General features: G+C 36.9%; 1 protein-coding gene across 3 annotated transcripts in view; it reads left to right on the top strand.

The window, feature by feature from the left end:
- The window catches only part of LOC131688575 (uncharacterized), a 114,223-nt gene that overhangs the window by 58,242 nt on the left and 34,133 nt on the right, over positions 1 to 21,848 (top strand). The window contains exons 1-4 of one of the 3 annotated variants that reach the window (XM_058972924.1): positions 8,979 to 9,174; positions 13,359 to 13,611; positions 13,685 to 14,174; positions 17,635 to 17,761. In XM_058972924.1, the coding sequence (XP_058828907.1) occupies positions 9,138 to 9,174; positions 13,359 to 13,611; positions 13,685 to 14,174; positions 17,635 to 17,761 (907 nt within the window). In that variant the 5' untranslated portion in view covers positions 8,979 to 9,137. Of the gene's footprint in view, positions 1 to 8,978; positions 9,175 to 13,358; positions 14,175 to 17,634; positions 17,762 to 21,848 lie in introns of those variants that run through there. The other 2 variants (XM_058972923.1, XM_058972925.1) reach the window with 2 other exon arrangements.

The following is a 21,848-nucleotide window of genomic DNA, read 5'->3' as shown; positions in this document are numbered from 1 at the left end:
AAAAATTCGCTTTCAATAATTGTCTATTAAATCCATTAGCCTACCCTCCCGTATTAGTTTCGCTTTGCGTACGCGAATTATGATGCAAACAGAATGACTTCCTCGAGGAAGTAATATCAGTTTCGCGGCGCGATTTTTTTTGCGGCTGTATATACCGAAGTGGATTGCGTGTTTTGCGCACTAGAAACAGTTAAGTCTTTGTGTAAAAACGAGTTTGGAATCACACGTGGCTTTGTTAAGTGCGTAAGCTGCCAATGCATTGCAATGGTGATTCGAGAATAGTTGAGTTTGAAATTTGAGCCTCCCGAGTAAGTATTATGTTAAAAAAATTGCCCGTTTATCGTAATAGGAACAGCAAAAACTATTAAAAAATTGAACTACAAAAAATCTGATTTGTTTTTAATTTTAAGCCCTTTATAAGGCCTTGAAAATTTAGCAAAAAATTAATACCTTAAATGACAAATATAAAAATTGAAATTGTTTAATACACTACATATTTTTTTCGATAAATAATATGCAATAAGCTTGGTGGAAATATAGTTGACACTGCCCGGGAGGGCCAGAAATGTTGGTGGCAATATAGTTGCCACTGCCTTAGAGGCATACAAAGAAAAGTTGTTGGTGGCAATTAAGTTGCTTCTTCCCCGGGAGGCCCAAAACGTTGGTGGACATATGTTTACCACTGCCTTAGAGGTACGAAAACATTTAGAAGTATTAGCGACTAATAATCAACCATGTTTTATTTATAGATTACAGGTGATCATGTGATGTCGATTATTCAGCGAAATTGAGCTTATTTTCTCCCGTTGTAAAATTGCAATTTCAAGATACACTAACTGCTCTCAAATTGTCATTTTGTGTTTATTGAGGTCCAAAAAATTGTCAAGTACTTTCAGTAGCCACGTGTCTGCTATAAACAAAAAACTGTAGCCCGCTCCAAACCTACCCACATTGATTAGGTTATTGAGAACTCAGCATTTGCCACGAAAAATTGGGTGCCGACATCCGATATTAGTAACCTTTTTAGGAACTGATAAAAAAAATTGTGGCGAACATTTCGGTACCATTCAATGTTGAATCACAAAATAGAATAAATTCAAATCGTAAATATTCAATGCGCATACTTTTTCGATCAATTTACTTCTTTCTATAACACTAGGCAAACCAGCAAAAAAACTTTTAAGTAGAGTTTCACTTGTTCAAAAAGTATATTGGTTGTAAAACAGAACATTCGAGTCTGTTTGCTTCAGCAATCAGCACAAAAAGATCGTTCTAATATAACACACAAATAAAATTTATCAGAATGTCGATATCTGCTTTCTGTCAAAAGTTACGTAGGGGTGCCGACAATCGACCAGTGCTTGAAACCAACCACAATCCCCTACAATTTCTACAGCAATCAATGTTTGATTTGATGACAGCTATGTTAATTACGACAGCTATAGATTTAAAGTTGACACCGATCTTGATATCATTTTTTATCGCAGCAGCGTATTTGTCATTTCAATGCAATGGGAGGCAAATAATATGTCTGAAAGGATTTTTTTAAATCTTTCAAATATCGCTGAAAAACCTTCATAATCGCTAATGTTTACGTTAATCATCATTTATGGAGTAATGCTACTGCAATATCAACGGTAAGATACTGTCTAATGATTGATCTCTTCGATATCGCTAGGGTTTATTTCCAAAAAGAGCTATCTGCTAGTAGGGTTCCTAGTACCGACTCTTTTTGACGAAAGCCGGTACTGCCGTACTGAAGCCCTCAGTAGCGATAGTACCGGTAAAGTACCGGTTCTCGAATATTTATTTAAAAACCCGATTTAATCCACCTTGCTATGAGATGAGACATTTCTTACACGTATCACTGTTGGATCATTCATTAGTTTTCAGAACCAGTTTAGAAATAGGCAACCAACTAGAAGTGGGATGAAAACAGTTTCGAGTCCTGCACAAATAAAACATCGAATAAATAAAACAAAGTTTGAAAAATTGGAAATAATGGAAATCAATTAAATGAGTGAAATGATTACTAAAAATCAAATTAGTTCAGCTTAATAAATATAAAATTAGATAGTTCAAAAAAAGTTTTCAAATTATTAAAAAAAATATGCAAATTCCCAAATGGGAAAATTTTGGACGATGCCAAATTTTTTTTGTGCATAAGGATACCTTACATCAAGTACGGTTTTTGTTTTAGTGTTTCGGATTCTCCTCGTCAGTAACTAGCACCAACTGGGTGTCTAGTTAGACGATGTATCTAAGCTAGTACCCAAATTAGCACTAGTTAGACACTAAAATTCAAAAAGTCACACGTCTTGCGTGAACACTAAACAACTGGCTTATACCGAGTGATGTCTCGATAGTAAGCACAGAAGTTCTGTTTGCCGACGAAGAATATGAACCGAAACTGTCTTATGGTTTGAAGACCCAAACGCCTGAAATTATGCAAATTCCCAAATTCCCAATTCTTCGTCGGCAAATAGAACTTCTGTGCTTACTATCGAGACATCACTCGGTATAAGCCAGTTGTTTAGTGTTCACGCAAGACGTGTGACTTTTTGAATTTTAGTGTCTAACTAGTGCTAATTTGGGTACTAGCTTAGATACATCGTCTAACTAGACACCCAGTTGATGCTAGTTACTGACGAGGAGAATCCGAAACACTAAAACAAAAACCGTACTTGATTAAAAAAATTGTTTCAAACTAACAAATTGGATGAAATGAATAAAAGTGAATGAATAAACTAACAATTTGGATTAAATGTATCAATGACTCAATAATAACACGAATAAAATTGATAAAAGAAATGAAACGAACAAAAGAAAATAAAAAATACAATGAATAATATGTATAACATTAATAAAATCAATAAAATGAATTGAATGAAAAAAGTAAATTGATTTTCTAAAATTAATAAAAAACGGAAGAAAATAAAGAATATAAGAATTAAATGGTTAAAATGAAACATTAAACGATACTAAAAAGGTTTTAAAATTTATGGAAAAAATAAATTGTTTCATAATAATAATTGAAAAAAGTCAGATTAATTAATCGAAGAAACTGAATAAAATATATGGGGCCCTATTCTCACAGTCATGTCACTTAGTGACTAGAAGGTAATTTTCTTCTAGTCACTAGGAGACGTGACTGTGAGAATAGGGCTCATGAACTTGCACAAATGAATAAAATGCACGAAATTAAACTAGTAAATAAAATAAGTTAAGGAAGGGGGGGGGGTGCAAGGGTTTCAGCGTGAAAAACATTTTTTTCGCAATTTTTTTTAGAAATTTGGTTGAAACAAATTGATCCGAAACTTTTGTACATTATAATGCATCATTTCAATAACATTACGTAATTTTTGTATGGAAAAATATGGACAAGCGACCCGGTGACGAAACTGTTTGCAGGATGTCTCTGTAAAAACATGTTTTGCGGTGTTAAGGCTCAAGTTACCTCAAGGCTTGGTAGTATGCGTAAGAAAAATTGTGTTCAGCTTTGCCACCAGATTATCCATTTAAACCTTTTCAAAACTCTAAAAGAAGAATATCAGTCGATTTATTAGATCATCACGATTCAATTCATGCAAAATACCTGCTGGAAAAACCATCGGCTTAGCTGGATGGTGCTTTTGAAAAAGTGGCTGTGATTTTTTATCACACTACCACACCGAGCTGGGGTACGCAACACAACTGCGCAATGAAAAAACCACAGCCACTTTTTCAAAAGCACCATTTAGCTAAGCCGATGGTTTTTCCAGCAGGTATTTTGCATGAATTGAATCGTGATGATCTAATAAATCGACTGATATTCTTCTTTTAGAGTTTTGAAAAGGTTTAAATGGATAATTCGGTGGCAAAGCTGAACACAAATTTTCCTACGCACACTACCAAGCGTTCAATTCTAACACATGCTTAAAAAAGGTAACTTGAACCTTAATTCTACGTTAGATATTGTGCTCTCATGGACACATCGGTTTATTCCGGTTTTTTCTCCTCAGCCTTCAGTAAAAATCAATAAAAATGATTCCGTAATACCAATATCAAACTTTACTCAAATTTGGTATGTGCATCTTTATGCTTAAATTCGGGTTTATCCCAATTTGGTTCCCTTGGGAAAATCCGCGTTTTTCTTTCTAGCTACATCACTCGTTGTCCATCAACCATAATATATCGTGCATCTACCAGAACGGTTGAGTCAACTGTGTTAACACATGTAGTAATTCCAACACTCTTTGCGAACTGGTTATCGCTGATATTCCGAATGAGAAAGCGTAGCGCAAAATTAAACCTACAGCGAACAGGATTGGCAAGCACGCGCAACGTGTAGCGATTATATACGTTCCTACTACGTACACTAATACACACGTAACAAACCACAATTAGTGCAATATGTACTGTTTGTTGCTACTGCGAATAAAACATTTTGCTTTGCTACGCGTTTCTACGGCGACGTCGTCATCGATGTTTGAGGGAGTCGTAGTATTTCATCCGAACATTGCTCTCAGCTCAGCTGTCTTAACTGTACTTTGTTCGTACGATGATTGTATTTTTTACGCACAGCTGGCAGGAGAAGCTGAGCGATAGACTGTGGGATAGACCTAATCAGTTCTCGCAATATAGGTTTCTTAAACGCTAACGAGAAGTATTAAATTTTAGTTGAACTGATAGGTTGTTTTAGTATAAGTACGCCACAAGATTGTCACGGTAGTCATTACTCATGAAGCATATGGCACATTATAAGTAACGTGTTCTGTCTATCAACGGCCATGTTAGTATGAATGTGGCACACGGAACGAACACGATTTCCATCATAGATAGTTTCTAATTTAAAACTTTCCATCATCACCTGATCAGATGTATGCAGTCTGCCGCTAGTCACTGATCAAAGTGACTTTTATTTACAGAATAATAATTGCACCCATAAAATGATCAATATTTGCCTTTCCACCCCGTAATAACAATAGCCCACAGTTCTCACTTGTATACGTGAGTAACTCGTAACAGAAAGAGGTGTAGGTTAAAAACGAACTGCTACACACGGCGGCACACTCGTTGATTGTGACTGGCAAAGAAACACGCGCGTACCACGGCTATTTAATTGCCATTAAACAAATTGTTACGGGAGAGAGAGAGAGAGAGAGAGAGAGAGAGGCAGAGAAAAACTACGGTTTTTGGATGAGAATGCACAGGCAGTGCTGCCAATATTATGGGGGTAGATTTCAAGTGTTAACTTGTGGGTGTACAAACCGATCAATGTTTTTTGTTTTGGCTGCCGTGTAAAAACTACATACAGAAAACTATACCTTATTATCTCATGACTTGTGCAAAACAAGTACATGTTATTTCAAAAAATGCCACAGGAGCAACGATATATATACAATGGTAGGATCGTAGAGGTAAGTTGGCGGAGTGTTTTTTTCTCCGCATCTATTTGTCGTATGGCGCTTTTTAAGTAATGTGAAATACATTCTCTTTAATGTGTTTATGTAGCATTGCATTTTGTTTCGTTGAAGTTGTAGGCGATATTGGGTTTTCGAGCGTTTCAATCTATTCCATGAATGATAAGTTTTTCGATGGACGAATAAAAAAAAGCTTTTAGTATCCGGATAGATATTACACCTTACCACAAAAAATTAATTTGGAGTTTTGTGTTTCGAATTCATCTCGTCAGTAACTAGCACAAATTTGAGCTTAGCTAGACTATGTATCTCAATTAGAACCCAAGTTAGCACAGGTTGGACACCAATTCTAAACAGCCACACGACATATGTGAACGCATAACTGGCTAATCCCGAGGGATGGGATGTCTCGGGAAGCAAAGACAGAAGCTCTAGTTTACTGACGAGAAATGTGATTTTTTTGGCTAGGGAACCAAACGCCTATTACTATGCAATATTTATTGCTCCTTAGTTCTATTCAGGTAGTTCTGATTCTTGGAATTTTTTCGTACACTTGTGACAACCGTGTTAATCAAATGGCGATTGTAAGATTTGTTTCGTATAAGTTCACGACAACACATGCTACTGCTCTAAAGGCACTCTTGAGCATATGCGTTTTTGAAACAAGAAGCACTGGCTTTTGCATAATCTTAAAGGAGTGACAACTTGAAGAATACCTAGCTTGTTACACTTTTTGTCCGTTAGAGGGCCATGCTGGTGTCTGTTGTCGGGAAATGAGATTAAACCAATCTCATTTGCTAGATACTGTACCGTATACCAAGCAAATATTTTCACGGTTATGTGCAGCGTACAATTGGCACTTTAACAGGGAATTAACAGTAAAAGAATTTATTTTTGCTCCGGCAGTCAGACTACCCTAAAAGCACTTAGTTCAACAGATTCGAGATCAAATTTAGTAATTGCATATCGAACTCAAATCGGAGAACTTAGTATTTCAAGTGCTATCTACCTCATTGGCGTAGCTTGCAATCTTGCATTCAAGCAAAAACTTTTCTGTCGGATGTGAGTCCGAAAATGTCAAAGAATTTGTTGTATTTTTCAAGTACAATTGCAGTATTCTAGTGAGGGCGCTAACTGGACATTGATAATTCAATTATCACATGGGCTATTTAAAGTGCTGAGTAATATTCGTGTGATCTTTGTGAATTCGATTACGGAACCTCATAGGATATGTAACTGCCCTGCAGTAATGCAATTGCGTATCCGGATTGTTGGCTCCCAATACATATGATCAACCTTTCTACAGAGAGCTAAAGCTCCAAATAACATGGGTAACGTGCAAATTGAGCCAATATATTCTGATACCTGATGATAGACATTCCTAACTAGAGTGGGGTAGATATTTCCTTGATTTATTTCGCCTGAAGATGGAAAACATTGTATCATTTTTGATACCGTAGCAAAAAATTTATTTTTAAATTTAAATTTCTACGTGTTACAACTACTAGTACTACTCTCCTCGTCGCACTCGCTCACAAAATCGATATACACCCCGTACCACGCAAAAGGCGGCTACGTCGTAAGGCTGCTTATCGGCTTGAAGCTTTTAATGTGGTCTGATCTAGTGCGCTTTACTAGGTCGTGTAAACGTTCTTCGATTTTATCACCATTAATATATACTTGCCTCCGACCACGTCGCACATTGTAGGTATAATGCGAGTTTATTAAAAGTCAATCACAAAGCGCCTTTCTACCTGCTACGGAACACTCAGTTCACTTCATACTTGGGGAACGACTAGATTTTAGTGTTTAAATAACAAAGTGTAGTATGCAGAATTAGTTCGTATGCTGTCAACAAGCGGAGCGATTCTAAACTTCCGATCTGATCGAGGTGAGATAGAAATTTATAACAGTAAACAACGGATTCTGCACATTTGTGTCAGTGTTCTTGACACCCCCTTGATTGGAAAATTATCTCCAAAACTCGACGTAGGGGTTAGGTATTTTATACATAGAATGTGTATGCAAGGTTTAAAATAAATCGGTCAACCCTTTGTGAGGCAGTGGGACGTATACGTCCCACCTACTTCTCCTAAGTTTTTATTGGATTTCTAGTTAGCGTTGACATCTAAAGACAAATTCTTGTTTTAATCAACTCTTAGGGATGCAAGAAGTACAAGCAGCACAAAAAATATGTGAATTTGTTATTTACTTATTAGTTATTATCAATTAAAACTCGAAAATCTTGTTTTTTACGATAAGTGTGGCTGTGTCTGAACTAAAAGTCCTAAAGATTTAAAAAATTTGGTGCAAGTATCTCAAACACTGAACTAAATAATAGATTTTTTGCAGAATTTTTCGTAAGTAATTTTTTAAAAAAAAAAAATTACAAAAATGTTCAAAAATGGGGTTTATTATTATGTTGGTCTATAAAAGGTTCTGAGAGGCAGGAATAATTTCTCAACTAGCATAAATAATAGATTATGTGGTTTTTGAGGTCGCTGATTACGATTCTGATAACAGAATTTGAAAATTCAAAATGGCGGCTACAAAATGGCAGCCATTTTTTACGAAATTTGCGAATTTTGTTACAATGAGTATAAAACTCGATTTGCGAGTTTTTGGGTCGCTGATTACAATTTTGTTACAGTCAGAAACTCGATTCACCGGAGCTTTTTGGGTCACACAGTCGCCATACTGGATCCGCCATTATGAATTTTACATCTTCGACGTTAGAATCAGAATCAGCGACCCCGAAAATCCCCTTGTAAGACGTTTTAGGCCAACATAAAAAAGGAAATTAGCTAAGCACAGTTGCCATTGGATCCGCCATTTTGAATTTTACCTTTTCGACGTCAGAATCAGAATCAACTACCCTGAAAACCTATATAAAAAATATCAGCATTAACAATGAAAAAATCGCGTCGCAAAGGGAATCAAATCGTTTTTTTAGAAGTGTTCTACAAAAATCTTCGTCACCGAGTCGCTTGTCGATATTTTTGCACAGGAAAATTCCAGAATGTTATTGAAATGATACATTATAATGTACAAAGGTTTTGATCAATTTGCTTCACACAAATTTCCAAAATAAATTCGCAAAAACATTTGTTTTATTCACGCGACTTTGCCCACCTTCACCCCCTTACCTGGACGCAAATACGGTGGAGCAAGAAGAAGACACTATATTGGATTGGAAGTTGAAAATTTCCAGATTATAAGTACATGTCAGGGTTTCAGGTTTCGTAAGATACGCGTTCTATCGAAATTCGAAATGATACTTTTGTGAGTATAGTAAAAGAAAACGAAACTCTTTGTCAGACGAATTAATTATATTCTATTCCTTTCAGTGAAGAATTTTTTATGGTTATTTCTTAAATAATTAAACGTATTAAATAATTAAACGTATTAAAAATGCATTTTACGTGGACAAGGTTGTTTCAATCGATTGTAATAAAATACTTCAAATCAATTTTTTTTGCGTGGAGCATGAAGGCAAACCTCAAATATCTGGCAACACTGTATCACTTGCTATTCTAGTGAGAATCCTCCACACTTTATCGGGAGGAACGTCGATCGCTTGTGTTCAGTCACCAGCAAGCAGTCTCCCAAGGAGGAAACAATCTGGACCACAGTCTGGTCGCTAGTTTGCATAGTAAAGTGATATTGCACTCTACTAGTGAAGTGAAATTGAACTATATACGGAGTGCCGTCGAAGAACCGTTGTGAATCACGCGAATGATTAGTGTGCTGGGAATTTTCGATAGTTTTCAGAGTGAGTGTGTTTTCGCTCCGTTGTGCATATGTCTGTTTCGGTGGGACGTTGAAGAACTAGTGGAAAACTACTGAGCACTAATATGTCTGGCTTTATGTAAAATGAAAAACTCGTTGATGCAGTTTAGTGTGCAATTGAATTGGCCGGAGGTCAAAATTGAAGTCTGATACATATTAGAGAATCACAAGCTTCTGCAACCGTCATGAATTGGCGTACGACTTAACCATGTGAGACGTCGTGTCGTGTACCTACATCCGACTAAAGACCGCATCATATGATGTGCAACCAGGGAAGAAAGAAACCCAGATATATGAAGCGGACGAATAATGTGTATATCCAACATGCCAAATGGATGGTGGAGCCCTTGTTTGTGGTGGGGAGATGTAGTGAGAACATATTTTTTCTGCACAGTGTACAAGATTCGAAATGAAAGATAATCGAATAATAGCCATCGAAGCGGTCGCTCCGACCATAAACATGTGTCGGTCTGATCGACAACCGTTTGAAAATTGTTAGTGGAACCGCTGCCTTAGCTTTGTCGTGGTTGCCAAAAGACAGTTCCGAAAAATTACCTTTCATTTCATGGATCTTTTTCAACGATGAGGGGAATTTGTTAAAAGTTTTTGGACGTGTACTATTGATCAGTCTCTAAGTTTACAAGCAATATGGGCTGTATGTCGCGCTATGTGCAGATCACTGTACTAATGTATGGATACTACAGATCACTACAAATTTGTATCTAATGTGAAAAAATGCATTTCATTTTCATTTTTCAATCAACTTTGAAAAGCTCGTCCAACAAACGCCATTCACTAATTCACTTCGTTGGACGGAAATGCATTATATTTTGATACAGTGAGGACCCGATTTATTAGCTCCCGATTTTGTCTACCCCCGATTGTGTCACTTTTTTGTGCGGATGAAGGCTTACATGAAAATCTGTTTGAAGGGCTCTAGCCGACGAACCAAGTCAAATATGAGTAAATCGTTTCTTGAGCACATTTTTCTTATCTCAAGGATGCAAAAAAGTAAATATTACGCTGTGGTCTTCTTCCAGAGGGAATTTATACTAAATAATCAGAAAGGGTTATGTGGCGATATCTAGGGACCAAAGAAAAATATTTAAAAAGATTAACGATTTAATAAACAGAAAAAATATATCCCGATTTTGTCAATGTCAACCTAAAATACATCAAAGGATTGATAAAAACAAGTCTTCACTGTAGTGCCCATAATCTCAAGTCAGTCCCATATTTTATAGGATTCTCTATCTACAAGGGATTGACTTGCGATTATAGGCAGTGTATATCGTATTGCAAATGTGATTGCCCTCGAATGCGACACCTTTAAATGAGCGACCGAAAATAAAAGTCGCAAGGACAGAACCTGCTTCGTAAAACCCGTTTCAAATATATTATAATATAAAAACCGGATATAAACTTCAAGCATAAAAATCGGACTGGAACATTTCTTTGTAGGAGTCGGATAAAAAAACCTAAAGAACTATATCCAATTCTTACAAAGTTTTTGTTAGCCGACTTTTAATCTTGAACATCAAGATATACGGATGCTCCTACGAGCGATTTATTTATTTTAAAACGATTTTTATACTGGAGGTTCATCCTTGCCGAGTTTTATAGACGAAAACTTTTTAAGCGATTCTTATGCTGACGAATTTCTGTCCGATTTTTATGCTTAAAGTTTATTTCCGATTTATATATATTAAGATGTTTGAAACGGGTTTTGCAAAGCATGTTCTATCCTTGCGACTTTTATTTTCGGTCGCTCAAATCATTACCACACTTCAGAGACCAAAAATATTCACCCAGTAAATTTAATTGTAAAAGTAAGCAAGCCATGCCACAAGTTTGATGTACTAGAAAAGAAAGTTTATTGTTCCTATTGTGATATCAGTATTAGATCTTGCAGATCAACCAAACAACGGCTAGGTGTACCGATAATATTTATCGGGTGAGATTCAGTATCGTAAAATTATTTAAAGTTTTTGAAACTAGATGTGCTGAATTGAAATAATACTTTAATTCAAATTAAAATCCAAGAACATAAATACAGTTCACGGAGGCGTATACAGAATTTTGGTTGGTATGTATTGATCCCAGTTCAATGAATTACAGAATTTGCAATAATAAATAAGAAATTAAGAATGATATTGTTTTATAGTCCTCATGTTCAAAAATTTTTGAAAATGTGTAACAATTATTCTGTTCCGAACAATATCTATTCCCGTCGGTAAAAAATTAGTATATTTTCTTTTCATTTTCTATTTAGATATTGTATAAAACTTTACAACAGCGCTTTACCAATAAAAGTGCGATAATCCAATCAACAGTTACGTGTAAAATAAAAACTTGTTTCACAAGCGGGCGTTTGAGCTATTATTAAAAACCTTGTAGAGGATGTAAAGGATCATATTTCATAAAAAAATATCTGCACGTACATACTTGACGACAAAATCAATTCTGCACATACTACTTAACGAAAAGTACCTCTGCACATAAATATGTGACGAAAAAAATCCTCTGCACGTGCTACTGGATTTGTGTCTTAAAATACCTTCAACTCCAAAAGCGTTGTTTTTATTTTCACTCGTTTAGTTTTGTTTCCTGCTGAAATAGATTTCGTTTAGTAACTTTTTTCAAAAACGACTGGAGGAATTTCGTAAATAGCTCCATCAATTATGGCCTCTGGCTAATCAGTTGTTTGCGGTTTGTGAAACCAGTCATCACCCTTTTTCGATATTTGCAACGGCCGTATGACCTGATGGCCCCAGTTTGTTGATGCTGAAGGGGTTTCAAATGTGTTGGAGCAATATGTGGGAACAACCAGCCATCTAGCACATCCCAATATCGCTCAACTGTGACACTGATGTTGGCTCCAATAGAAAATGGGTCCAAGACGCCATTCGCATACAAATCGCACCACACAGTGTCACCAACACCAAATCAACACCAACAGTATGTAAACACACAGTTAGTGTTTGAAGGTACAATAGAGTTTCTAGGATTTACTCTAACTACCCATTATGGTATCTCAAAAAAAATTATGTCAAAGTAAGCTCAGACTTACTCGTAATTAGAGTTATGCGGCTTCACCATAGTACCACAAAAAAGCAGAGGATATGTGTTTGTTTAGTCTGGATATATACCTCACACCAACGCTGCGACAGGACATTTTTCAATGACTGACTAAAAATTATTAATTAATTTATAATTTGGGAACTAAAAACTATAGTAAAAACTGTCGGGAATATAGCATAATTTCCCTATTATTTAAAAAATATAAAACATGGCCCATAAAAAAATCTTTCAGTCGTTGAGAAAGAGTGAAAAAATTGGTTTCATTGTTGTGCTCCTGCCTAATAAATATTCTCTCAAGCTAGTTTGATGCAGTCTGAACGTTTTCATTACTCGGTACACTGCTGAAAATGTCCACTGATGAACTCGGACCTTCCCTGCTTGGGACGGATGGTTCCAATCTGTAATGTTAGTTTAACAACTTCACTACACATGTTGTATTTTTCATTTACATAAATATTTAAAAATAGGAGGGAAAAATGGCAGACGATAGAACCTTTTCTTCACCACGATCATTCCAAAAGCAGAGAAAGTGATAATGGTAGCAATCAAATAGTACTGAATGCTTGAAAATTTTCAACGAGAAAATTTTTGTAGGTCCTCTAATTTCAACTAGAGTTATTTGTTGATGTTTCTGGATCGCTACTTTTTCGATTAGTTCCACCACTCGAACGCAGTTGATGTAGAATATTCTGACACATGTCCGCCACTTTAATTCGTTTTGCCATTTGCTGCAAATGATCTAAATCAATTCCTACTTGTAGATTATCATTAATCTAGCTCAGAGCTGGACTAATAAAAAAAACCCTGAACAGCCGTCATCACATTGCGCACTGCGATAGAACGACGTTGAACTTGTTTTGCCCTCGTCATAACATCGCATCAGTTGATCCCCGCTGATTCGTCACCATATGCGGGCTTGATGTGATGACCGAATTTCGTCAGAGTCTTTCTACTGTTTCTGATTTTCCCGCTACTGGCACGAGTACAAACTGTAACTCACACCATGCCAGGAAACAACAAATCTTCAAACATATACTACGTTGTAGAAAGTAGACTCTAATTCAATATTTTTTCGTTTATTTCCAGAATCATCAGTCGTGAGTAACTCGTTGTGTACACCGTACGTCACCGCCAGCCTCCTCCGTTGCCGCCAAACGCCGGGACCGACGGGACATTTCGTATTCAAGTGCTTAGAAAAATTCGTTAAAGTGGCTCCGCAGGCCGAACAACCCCTAGTCAGTACAACAACGTTTCATTTTCCACCGGGGGTAATCGTAGCTCATCCGCCTGACATTGAGTGCACTTCCAGCCGGTGCAGCGTTCTAGTTTCGCCACAAGGGTATGGTATATTTTCTGGGACATTGGGGCATGGGAGATACTGAACGCACTACAACTCAGCATGTCTCCAATAGTGTGCTACAGAAACAGAACAATTTCCTGTACAACGTTGGTAGCCCACAGCTTCAAAATGCAGAATATACATCAGTTGCAGTCGATCATCTGCACCAGCAGCAGTCGCTGCAGCATCTTCAATTGCATCAACAGCAGCAACACGGACACGAATCGTCAGCGCTCATCAGCAATTTCGGCTTAACGAAAAGCGCCAACGAACTTTCGCCGTATTTGAAAGAAACGCAGCAACCCAACAATCGCCATTACACGACCGGGAGTGTAGCTAGTAATAATTGTCACGTGCACAACCGCCATAATAGCAATCTTTGTAACAGTGGTGCTGTCAGTAACTGCTGCTCGCAGGAACTGCATCTGAACTTCCATCCGAATCACCCAAATCACAATCATCATCACCATTGCCACCACCATCAGCTTCACCAACAGCAGCAGCCGCAACACGACACCGAAAGTGACGAGGATGAAATCGCTCTGTACCCTCTCAATAATCAGGTGAGTTTGTCATTTTTAGAATGCTGCTTATTTGATATCGAACAACAACCCTTTGCGCTAATCGAACTGTCCGGGTGTTAAACAAAGGAATCAACGTTTCAACATTTCGAAGCACAATTGGAACAGACTAGCACAGGATCGACGCGGAAGTATTTTCCAGACCTGGGGGATTATTACCTAGGTAATGCGTAGTCAGTTGTAAGCGATTTTACCAGCTAACTGTACTGATGAGGCGACACGCCGATTACACATCGATGAGCACAATATTATTCTCTTGAACGAACAAGGCACCTGTTATAGGTCAACCTTGTTATTTTTATCTGTTTGAACTTCGTTGCACTTGTATTCCGAGCATTATTTTTGCAAAACGATAACAAATCCGCTTATCAGTTTCTCGAACGTATGATTTTTTGTTTTGAAATGATTCACTCAGTAAAATGTGTTTATTCCTTCTTTAATCTCATATGCGTCTCTGTTCTTTATCCAAAACCGCATATTTGAACCTGAGTTACTGTTGTCTGTGCAGGGGATAAAACGCGAAGCTCACGTGCTACATTGAGTTATAGATCGAAACCTACTATGACTATTATAATGTCACTTAGGCGAATGACCGTCGGAATTAAAGCCTAACAATAAACAATAATAATATTGTAATGTCGCATATTGACATATGGCGACTGACATGTGAGACCAGCGTGTCACGAGCAGAGGTCTTGCTCAAAATATCGAGAAATGTTTATACAACGCAATTATTTACTAATAACATTGCAATGATAGCCCTAAAATAACGACGTTTACATTAAAGAACTTACATTGAAAAATTAACGACAAAAGCACACTGTAGTAGTGTAAAAAATAAATTTATTTGTATAATTGATGGTGGAAAAAATCTTAAAATCTGATCTTAATGGAAACAACGGACAAACGGAAAACGTCATTTTCACAATTTTCCTTCCACTTTCCGAAAAAGTAATGTGCAGTCTCAGCACACTCCAATCGGTGTTTTTGTCGAATAGTGTAATCTCTTTTATTCTTTAGTAAGTCATCTGCGCTTCGATTTAGTCTCATCAATAACTGGCATGACTTGGCAATTAATTATACGCTACATTCAGAAAGGGAACTGTTCTTGTGTTCCAAAGCGAACAGTTCGTGTCTTGACCATCTCTTTTATGTCATTGGCATTTAAAAGTCAACTAGAAACATCAAATCAAAAATGTAGACTGAGATCTTTTGTAGTGAGAATTGCAAAATGTTTTCACAGAAAAAAGTCGTCAGGCATGACAAAAGGAATCTATTTTTCTGTTTGTACTGTAACCAATCAAAATAAGTTGTTTGTATGGTAAATCATGTTCAAGGATGAGAAATTGATGCGAATGTTGCAGCAAATACATTGTTATTCTTTATGATACAGTGCTCTGTTCAGGGGCGCTGTTCACAATAGGTCCCAATATTTGGGAAAAGAAGCATGGATATTCTTAGTTATTAGAATTGTGAATTTTCCCCGCGGTCTCAAGCGGGAACCCACAAACGCCCATGTTCACACGATAATGAATCGGTGACGCCCGGAAATCTGTACCTTCAGTCTAAGCCGCGCGCGATCTTCAAGGAATACACGCGAATGGCCACACGTCATTCGCGATCAGCACCGCACACCAACGCCCGAAATCTCGCAAGATAACCCGCCAGCGACTAAGTGAACGTTTTAGTACTTATAAATTTACAAACGCGGTCTCAACCTACAAACGCTCATGTTCACGCGATCATGAATCGGGTACGTCCAGAAGTCCCTACTCTCGAAGAATAATCAATCGTTGCGAGATTTCCATTTTATTTTATTGCCCCATTTAGGTTACTTCGAAAATAAAATTTACTCATCATTTGAATAATATTCGGCTCAATATAAAATATAAATAACCCCTTCCCATAGCCATTTTTCAAGATTTATAGTTGGTAAATCGAAGATTTTCGCGTTCAAAAAAACTAACAACGAATCTTAGTAATTTGAGGCAGCCCAGCGTGATTATTACATGTTAACGAGATTGAAATGTTAACTATTAATTTTACACTTGCCGTGCTACATGTAGAGTTGCAGAAAACTCCGTGGTCTCTAGCAGCACCATGTATCAGATTCAAATTATTTCCTAACTTAGAAGAGCTACTTTCGGACGTGAAATGCGTCAGTATTTATCAACAAACCATGATCAATACAGATTGCACAACGTAGAATTACATATTATCCACAAGCATGTTGTTTTCAATTATTTTGTAATCCCAATTGGTCCTGAACAATAGCGGAGTAGTAACAAACGGCCTTATTGAAAACTACTTATGACTAAAAATTGTCTGTTCTTTCGGAAAAAAATACAAAAACCAGCAGAACATAACCACGTGCATAGTTGTGGATTTTCTGTGACGTGTCTGGATGGAATTGCTCTTGTGAAATGTGGGTTAGGAAATAAATTAATTATTCGAATTACGTTTGAATGTCTTCATAGCTAACCATTTATTTGTATTTCGGTTAGTACTCGGACTTTTACGGAATAAACTCAATCCGAGAAATATATTATGCGAAATAAATGCAGTCGTGGTTGGGGTATCGTGCAGTGGTAAGCTCAGATCACTTTTCTATTAATATTCCAGGGACTTCAATATCGAGGTAGTGGCTACCACCTGAGGCCTGAATAATTTTTTCCATCTCGTACGGAAAGCAGGATCTATTGTTAAGATTCACGTGTCTGAATTAAAGGTCATGAACCAAATTCAGGTTTGTATACTAAAGCTCCATGTCCAGATAACTTGAGATAAAGGCCAGATTGCAGCTTCGTATATTGCTATCGTTTCGATATTTACATATGTACATGGAAACTAACTAACACAAACATATTAGTCGTCATATCAAATGCCTCACACACGAAAAAGCCTTAGTGTGTCGACACATGCTAAACTTAATGATCATCGATCCTCTAGATTGGTAAATTATCCCTGAAATACCATATTCAACAAAAAATGTTTAAAATCGAAGAAAATATTGGGTTCTGTAGCGAATTTGATAAGGGATTTTCGACATCCCTTGTAAAACAATTTCAGATATATGTGATAATTACCAAACGAATAATGAGATCTAATTCAGTTTTTATGTGGATTTGCAATCATTATTCAGATATATGGGTTGTATCTCTTTTTGTGCAGTTTGTATCGTCTGTATGCTGTCCAATTAACGAACTTGCGAACAAGTGTTTTCAGTATAAAATTAGTTTTGAAACAAACATTCTTGTTGTCGCTCCAAATTTTTGTGATGCATTTATTTGTATGAGGCAAACCGATATTCGTTGTTGCGATAGTAAATAGTTCCAAAAATATTCGCAGCTTCAACCGAAAAGTCTAACCCAAAATATGAGTACATGTGCATATTGAGTAATACATTTTCTTACACTATTATTTCTCGCTATCTCGTTTACAGGTCGGCGGCCATACTCGCCTGTTGCTGTTGAACCAGAGCACCGTCATTAAACCATTGAATCAACGTGAACTAGAGTTCTACCAAAACATTCCTAGCGATATCCAACAGTTCGTTCCAAAGTATAGAGGTAAGTGAGATAGAAATTTTCCCGATTTGCATTACGTATATTATCGCTGCCCTCCGACGGGGAACAGAATGCGTACAAGAGCGCACGCGCGCCTGTCCCTGAAATAAGTTCTTCGTCGTGTCGAGATGCACCCAACTCGGGGCCAACTTTTACCATTGACATTTTAACGAGTCGCTGAAAAATGCACTCACCTCCTGGGTGTAGCACAAAAGCAAACAGCAACGCGTTCAGCTGCATTTATTGCCATGGAATGCTCGTCCATTTGCGCTGAGAAAGGGGCAGTGTCTATTTTTGGAACTGCAGCGGTTAGAATGTTCTCACGGCAACGATTGGCGCCGCGGCAGATGGCAATGACAATCACGAATCTGCAAAACATATGATAGATTGTGGGAAAATTGTTCAAGGTCGCGTGTCCGTATTTTTGATCCTGATAGAACTCCAATTTGAAGTAACTCTGACCGATGATTGCCAATAGGGAAAAATGCTGACAGGTAGAACCGGCGTGGTGGTAATAAAACAAATTAGTTTTGATTTTTATTGCTGACCGTTGGTGCAATTTTTCCACGTATAATACATTGTCATTCGGTACCTCAACTGTGGTATGTGCTGTTAATTGCAGTATTTATGTGACGAAAACAAGTATGGGAGCGATGGAAGTTTGGTTTTATTGTCATTTTCTGGGCACTTTTCTGTGATGATACTAGCATCTCTGTTGTCAGTAAAGGTCTTCGTTTCATTTGCTGCAGAATACGACGAAGTTAGAATATTTGCAGTGATTACCTGCAAAATGAAAATTTGCTTGCAATGCGAAAAATGACGAGCATATTCCCGTATAAGTCCAGAGGTCATATTAGCGCTAGTCTCATCAGGTGGAGTCAAGGGCCACATTGAATGAATCCAATGTTTGCCTGTAGAACACCATTCCTCAAAATTATGTTTTTGAAGTGTTAAATCTCAATTATTTTTATATTGTAATGACATTTAATTAGAAAGGGACTGGAAGGTGTGGAATATTCAATATTAAGAGCCATAGTACTCAAGAAAGAGCAAGGAGATGAAGGAAGAAAGTTTTAGAAAAGCGTGGAATAGGGTCATATGAGCAAGCTTAGAGTTTCACGGCGATTTAACCTTTTAACTTGTCCTACGTGTAAAGTCACTTAATGATTTATGCTGTCGGAACCAGAATGTGTCGTTTCCGAGTGACTACTCTTGGTTATACTGCCCATAAATGCATTAGTCCCATATTGAAAAGCAGCAAGCCAAGAAAAACGCTGTTCAAGATTTACATTTTTATTGAGCCATATGGATGGGACCCACGTTTTGGTATGTTTTTGGTATTTTCTGAACAAACCTGGTAAACTTATTTGTGCATTGTGATTCCGTGGTGATACATAATACAATCCAACAGATAACTCATTTTCGATAAAAATACATATGGGTATCTTATGCTTTTATGGGCAGTATAGAAAATGATAAAAATAAATGATCCGAAACATATACAGGGTATTTGGTTTATGATTTACCAGCTCTCGAGGGGTAAGAGAACAGAGGATGATAGTTCGGTGTAAAATCATTCCACACTTACCATCAAATCTTAACCGTTACAGAGCTATTATTTTTTTTTTTGTAAAAAACTTGTATGTAAATACCTCCAACTCAAAAAGTACGTCTTATCTTTTCAATCTTTTAGTTTCATTGGAAAGTCTCTTCGTCTCTCCTTGTTCCTATGTGTTTGTGCTATTGATTCTAGATACTTTTACCTTATTTTCACATTGATTAGCACTACTTGAAAAAAGGACCATCTTTCTTTTATATTTTCACTGGAAATCTGACAATTTTACAGAGAAAAATGTACTATTAGCTTTCAGCTAAGTGCATTTGGCATTCTTTGAAAATTAAATTAGTTTAAAGTTAATGTAAATTTAGTATTTTCGTTCTTTCTTTTAAAAAAGTATATAGCAAACATCACCATTATTATTATCGAAACTATGCATCTCAGCAAGTTCTACAATTCCTACTATGTTTTCAATTATCTATTTTCGTTCTGACGTTTATTTTAATTATTTTAATTACATCTATTTCATTTGTAAAAACGACGACACTGCGCTTGAGTTGACATTATGTTGTATTAACTATTAAATTGAGGCGGAATAAAAAGAGATAAAGAAAGCGGTCAAAGAATCAATTGTGTAATATCTTAAGAGAAATTAATTGAACAATCGCAATGATAAATTTTGTTGTTTTCTCAGTTTTCCAATGAAACTTTGGGAATAAGGATTCAAAGATTATTTTTAGACTAGAATCTTTTAAGCACCCACAAGTCGATTACAGAAAAAGCTTAACAATGAAATTACAAAGAAACGAGTCGTTGCGGTGACTGGGATTGCCGAAATTTTTTTCAAATTTTTATTGTACTACGCAAGACGTATAACAAGTATTCAATGAAAAGATGGCTTACTACATTTATACAAATCTTTTATCTTTTATCATCTCAACATATATAACCCCTTTACTCAACTTCTTACGATCAAAGCGAAGTAACTCCATACTTCGATAACACTGTCATAACTCGAATAGTGGCAGAGATTTTATCTTAGAAACCAAACAAATAATCATCTCGAGCTCCGTTTCACACACGATATGATCCCTGAATTACATAATCGTTCTAAGAATATCGCCGCAATTTGTGGATTGTTTTCGAATATTGTTGTACAAGATACAAATGACATCCATCACATCTATCTTTATCCCAAAATGTTCGTTTAGTAATTTTTTTAACACCTAACTCATGCACCACGATGAAATCTTAAAATACTTGATATTTGTTATCCTCTTCCTCGCTAAACAAATAACTTTGTTCACACGCGCATTTTTTTGCGTTTTTTTTGTAGCCGACCTTTATCGGCAAAGGCAGGCGCTCGTAAACGCTTTGTGATACAAGTAACGAATGTGAATGGGCGCTAAAAGAATATTGAATGAAAGTGAAAATATTTGTCATCAGGAAATGAGTCACGGCGGGTTTGTTTACAAAACAAAACACTTTTAATAGTGATTATTTGCCATCAGGAGACTAAATAACTGCGGTGTCTTCTGAGTACCTTGATCCCTTGTATCCGGTTGACTACCATTCTTCCTCCACGTCTCTGAATAGATTTATTAGTAGCATTAACCAAGGGGTGGAATTTTGTATCAAGTTGGAAATATTATCGCTAGCAGTGTTGCTACCGGAAATGGCCCCAAATATACGACAGAAAAAATTAAAATGCATTCCCGTATGTGTCGCATTTTCTGTGAAACCTTCAGTAGTCGACCTTGCCTTTTCATAAAACTGTAGAATGCGTTATCGAATCCCATAAAGGGCGAACACGAAATTATTGCGACACCGAAAATGTCATGCCAATTTTCTTATAATGTTTAAAATCAAACCAAAATTTTAGGGTAGTTTTATACATATATTTACTTCAAAAACCAAAGGAAAGTTAATCTATGGAGCCTTAAGTGTAAAATTGCGCGCATTTTCGCTTGATGCCCTCCATCAAAGTCTTTACAGTGTCATCCGGTACCAGTTTCTCAGTTTTTTTTCCATTTTCTTAACATGTCCTTCTCGTCTTTGACTGTCTTCTTGCTCTTCCGAAGTTCCCGCTTCATCATTGCCCAATACTGCTCCACCGGGCGCAGCTCCGAATAGTTTGGCGGATTCATGTCCTTTGGAACAAAATGGACAGAATTGGTCTCATACCACTCCAGGACACTTTTAGAATAGTGGCATGATGCCAAATCTGGCCAAAATAGCGGAGCTTCGTCGTGCTGCTGCAAGATCGGCAAAAGGCGCTTCTCGAGGCACTCAGATTTGTAGATCTCGCCATTTACTGTGCCCTTTGTCACGAAAGGCTCACTCCTCAGTCCGCAAGAGCAGATGGCCTGCCAAATGAGATATTTGGAGGCGAACTTCGACATTTTCTTCTTCTTAAATTTGTCGTACACATAGAACTTGCTCTTTTCGGTGAAAAACTCCAACCCCGGATTTTGCTTAATATCGGCTTTTATATACGTTTCGTCGTCCATCACACAGCAGCCATATTTTGTC

Source organism: Topomyia yanbarensis, chromosome 3, assembly GCF_030247195.1.
Source record: "Topomyia yanbarensis strain Yona2022 chromosome 3, ASM3024719v1, whole genome shotgun sequence".
Taxonomy (NCBI): Eukaryota; Metazoa; Arthropoda; class Insecta; order Diptera; family Culicidae; genus Topomyia; species Topomyia yanbarensis.
The sequence above is the reverse complement of the archived record's forward strand: the minus strand, read 5'-3'. Positions and strand labels throughout refer to the sequence as shown.